General features: G+C 60.3%; 1 protein-coding gene across 1 annotated transcript in view; it reads left to right on the top strand.

Moving 5' to 3' along the window:
- SMARCC1 (SWI/SNF related, matrix associated, actin dependent regulator of chromatin, subfamily c, member 1) overlaps positions 1-2,110 on the top strand; it is an 89,461-nt gene extending 87,351 nt beyond the window's left edge. Inside the window, 1 exon segment of the mRNA XM_005867205.2 lies at positions 1,926-2,110. Within this exon segment, the coding sequence (XP_005867267.1) occupies positions 1,926-2,110 (185 nt within the window).
- Positions 2,111-4,273: the final 2,163 nt, after the last annotated feature.

Genomic DNA, 4,273 nt, shown 5'->3' with positions numbered 1-4,273 from the left:
CCGCCACCTCGCGGCTGTGCCCATCGCTATGGTGCTCCTCTCTGCCAGGGGGTTGCTCTGCGGGGACGCCCCCTCCCAGCCGCTGGTTCGGGGATGGTCTGCCCTGAGCTGCCTGTGGCCTGAGGACCTGCCCACTCACTTCCTGCCGCAGGCTTGTGTCCACGGCTGCGGGGAGAGCGTGGCCCCGCTCGCCTTCACCCACAGGGTCCGTTTACACACTGATGACGGGGGTGAGTTCCTCAGTCGTGGTGTCTCCGCTTCACACACCTGGTGACGTAGAGTCACAGAAGTTGACTCTCGCCGTTCTAGGAGCTGGACCTCCAGCCGCTGACAGCCACATGTTCTCACGATGGGACCGCCAGCGTTCCGATCCCCAGCTGCCTCGGCTCTCAGTCTAAAACCTGTGTTCCTCACCACAGATCATGAAGGCCCTACGTCAGTGATGGCGAACCCATGACATGCGTGTCAGAGGTGACACGCAAACTCATTTTTTTGGTTGATTTTTCTTTGTTAAATGGCGTTTAAATATATAAAATAAATATCAGAAATATAAGTCTTTGTTTTACTATGGTTGCAAATATCAAAAAATTTCTGTATGTGACATGGCACCAGAGTTAAGTTAGGGTTTTTCAAAATGCTGACACGCCGAGCTCAAAAGGTTCGCCATCACTGCCCTAGATTGTAACACAAGAAAAACCACAGATTCTCTTTCTCATCCTATAGAGCAGGCCTGTCAAACGCGCGCAGGCCGCGGCCTCATTTAAATAAACGAGTCTGACAGGCTGCAGAGTAGCATGTGCCCTCACAGGAAGGAGCGTCAGCCCCGTGCGCCTGTCACGCCATTTCCCTTCTTCGATAGCTCTTCACAGCCCAGCCCCGCAGCCACACCAGAGCTCAGGAGCGAATGTGCCCCCGTCGTTCTAGAGCCGATGGCAAGCTCCGACCTGTAGGCCACCAGCCGCTCCTGCCTCGGGTGGCCACGCGCTAGGAATGGCTGACAGTTTAAATAGGGGAGGAGTTCTCAGAGGAGGGAGAATGTGATGTCCCATGAAAATTACGTGACGTTCACGTTTGAGAGTCCATAAATAAAGGTGTATGGGTCACGGCATACCTGCCTGTCACACATGCTCTCTGCCTGCCTTCACGCTGCCATGGCCACGGTGAGTCGTCGTAGCCGTGACCCTGTGGCCTGCAAAGCCCACATGTTGACTGTCGGGCTCTTTCCAGAAAGGCTGCTGCGGCTCCAAGGGCTGGTGTGCAGCTGAACCCAGGAGGGGTCCTGTCCTGGGGCCAGCAGCTCCTGGGCTATTTGCCAGCACCAGGGAGAGGGGGCGGAGTGGCCTGTCTGTTCGCTCTGCCCCCCACCCCCTGGGCTCCGGGTCGCAGGGTTCTTCATGGTGGGGACAGAGGGAGAGATCTGTGTGTGTGACCAGGACCTGGGGTTCCAATCCAATCCCTTTTTAATGGTGACCTCACAGTAGTGACCAACACCCCCTCGGGCACCCCTTCCCATGAAGCCCGTGCGAGAAGCTCGGTCCTGGCTGAGCTGCGGGCCTTGGACTGGGCACCGACTCGCTGTTGAACCCTCCTCTCCGGCCCCCGACCTCCGCGTGGCACCTGGTGTCCCAGGGCGATCCTCGGCGAGTCGCTCTTCACCCGGACTCACCGGGATGAATGCCTGCTTCTGGGTGCTCTTTGGTCATTGCTTCTTGTGGCCACCTGCCTGCACCGGGTGTAGGGTGCCGTTCACTCCACAGACCTGCTGCCCCCGACAAGTGAAAGAATGAAAGCTGGGCAGAGATGACTGCAGACACTGCTCCTGGGTGTTCAGGTCCTGTGGGAGTTGGCGTTTGTATTTAGTCTTGGGTAGGAGTCGGTCCCTTTCTTCCCGGTGCACGTACCTCAGGACTTCACTCTCCTCACAGGTCAGATCCCAGGCCCAGGTTCCATGATGCCCGGGCAGCCCCTGCCAGGCCGCATGATTCCCAGCGTCGCCGCCGGCATCCACCCCCCCGGGAGCGGCCCCGCCCCTGCTGGGATGCCGCCAATGCCAGGGAGCATCCTAGGACCCCGGGTCACCCTCACGGCCCCCAACGGCATGTGTAAGTAGCACACTGGGGGTACGTTCCCCGGGGTCTCTGGGAGGACAGTGGGTCAGAATGTCAGTTTGGGGGCAGGTGCCCAGGTGACGGGCGCACAGCCTTCCTGGCACAGCTCGTGACCCGAGGTCTGAGGGGGCCGGGAAGACACTCCTCTCCCCTCCCGTGTGCTGGGCCGTCCGGCGTGCGCCTGGGGAGACACAGAGCTGCTGGTGGCTCATTTCCCTGCAGGAGCTCGATCGATGCAGGTTCGGAAGTAGTGGGTGGGGACTGACTTGCCTGGCTCAGGGGCTGAGCATTGACCTGTGAACCAGGAGGTCAGGGTTCAATTCCTGGTCAGGGCACGTGCCCGGGTGGCGGGCTCCATCCCCAGTGCGGGGCGTGCAGGGGGAGCAGATCCATGATTCTCCCTCATGGATGTTTCTGTCTGTCCCGCCCTCTCCCTTCCTCTCTGACATCAATAAAAATACATATTTGTTAAGAAGCAGTGGGTGTGAAGAAAAGGACAGGAACCGCCGCGGCAGGAGTGACAGGCGGTTTCTCAGCCGCTCTGGCCGCTGGCAGTGGCTGCGTAGCCGGGTTCAGGAGGAGGTGAGGCCCCGCGGCCCAGGGGAGAGGCTCGTGCTGCTGCCGGTCCATCTGGGTGTAGGGGGCCTCCAGAGGTCGCTGCTGGGGCTCTGGCCTGCCCTTTCCCCCTATAGACCTTCCCGGTGAGACAACCCCAAAATGCAGCCTTTCGTGGCCAGGTGCCCCAGCTAAGAACCTGTCATTCAGAAGCTCGCGTCCATGCCAAGCAGTTTAGCTCCCTGTTCACAGTGGAGAGCGAGGCTGGGCAGGAATCCGGGCCTGCGGGAGCTGTCGTGGGAAATGAGCAGTTGGCGGTGGTACAGGGTTTCCCAAGGTTCCGTGCGATTCTGAAGAGCCTGAGTGCCTGGGTGCTCGGGGCCACTTCCCAGGGCGCTGCGTGGGTAAAGGCACGCCTCCTCCAGACCCTCTGTCGGGGCTGGGACAGAGCGGGTGCGCAGCCGAAGGAGCAGGTGAGCTGGGTGTGCGGACAGGATCCCGACGGCAGGAGAAGTCCCTTTGCGGCTGTGGTTAGAGGGTAGAGCAGGTTCCATCTCCGGAGGAAAATGCTTGCCTTGCCGCCTGGCAGGCACCATTCAGATGTGCAGCCAAGAGACCACCACTTTGCCGTTGGTGTTGTCACATTGGTCTTACCGCTGCCGTGTGCTTGGCCTCACGGTTTGTGACCCGAAGGGCCCGCGTGGAGCCACTGGAGAATGTGAAGGGTTTCCGGCCCGCTCCCCACTTCCTTCCACAAAGGGGTATTTCGGGGTCCTGGGCAGCCCTCGGCAGGCGCGTGCACCCCTCTTCCAGCCGTATTTCCCCCGAAGGTGGGAGGGGACCAGATCTGTGGGCTTCATGCTTTGACAGCCTGGCGGGCGGTGCAGCCTCCTGGGGAGGGTGGGTGAACTGACTAGTGAGCAAGACTGCACTTGAATTATTTGTCTCAGTTTTCATTTCTGGCAAAATCCAGACGTTTAAAGCCCCTGATAAGTGATCTCGGGGTTCCTGTGTGCGAGCAGGCAGCTGCAGCGGAAATGGGCAGGAGCCCAGACACGCACACTCACAGTCCCTGCAGGACCCCGAATCGTGGCCCAAAGTCCAGGGACTGCAGTCCACGGTGGGGCCTGCAGGATGGTCAGCTGTCGGCGGCTGCCTGAGGGAGCTCTGGCCCTGGGGGGCGGGGACAGCCATGCCTTGTGCCCGGCTAGGCGAGCGCTGTGGGAGGAAGAAAAGAAGACAGAACTTGCCCAGGAAGTAGCTCATCTAGCTAAAGAAGTAAAATCAGAACCGTTAAAACACAATGAAATCAAATGTCATTAACCTCTCAGGTCTGGGGGACTCTTGGGAGAGGTGGGCCTGGCAGCGGTGGGACAGATCCAGGCCCCTCCCAGCCGCCGGGCGGGCGCAGTGGCCTGGAGGCCCGAGCCTGTGACCCTCCCAAGCCAGGCGCTAGCTCAGTGCCTTCTGCAGCCTCGGTCGCCTGCCTGGAGAAGATCACCTCCTGGTCCCTTTCCCTCCCCAAGCCCCTGTGCTTCCTCAGTGACCAGTGACTCTTGGATGTGTTTGCAGATCCCCCGCCGCAGCCGCCGCCTGCAGACGGAGTCCCT

This window comes from Myotis brandtii, unplaced genomic scaffold (assembly GCF_000412655.1).
Source record: "Myotis brandtii unplaced genomic scaffold, ASM41265v1 scaffold246, whole genome shotgun sequence".
Taxonomy (NCBI): domain Eukaryota; kingdom Metazoa; phylum Chordata; class Mammalia; order Chiroptera; family Vespertilionidae; genus Myotis; species Myotis brandtii.
Note: the sequence above shows the minus strand (reverse complement) of the source record. Positions and strands in the feature narration are given on the sequence as shown.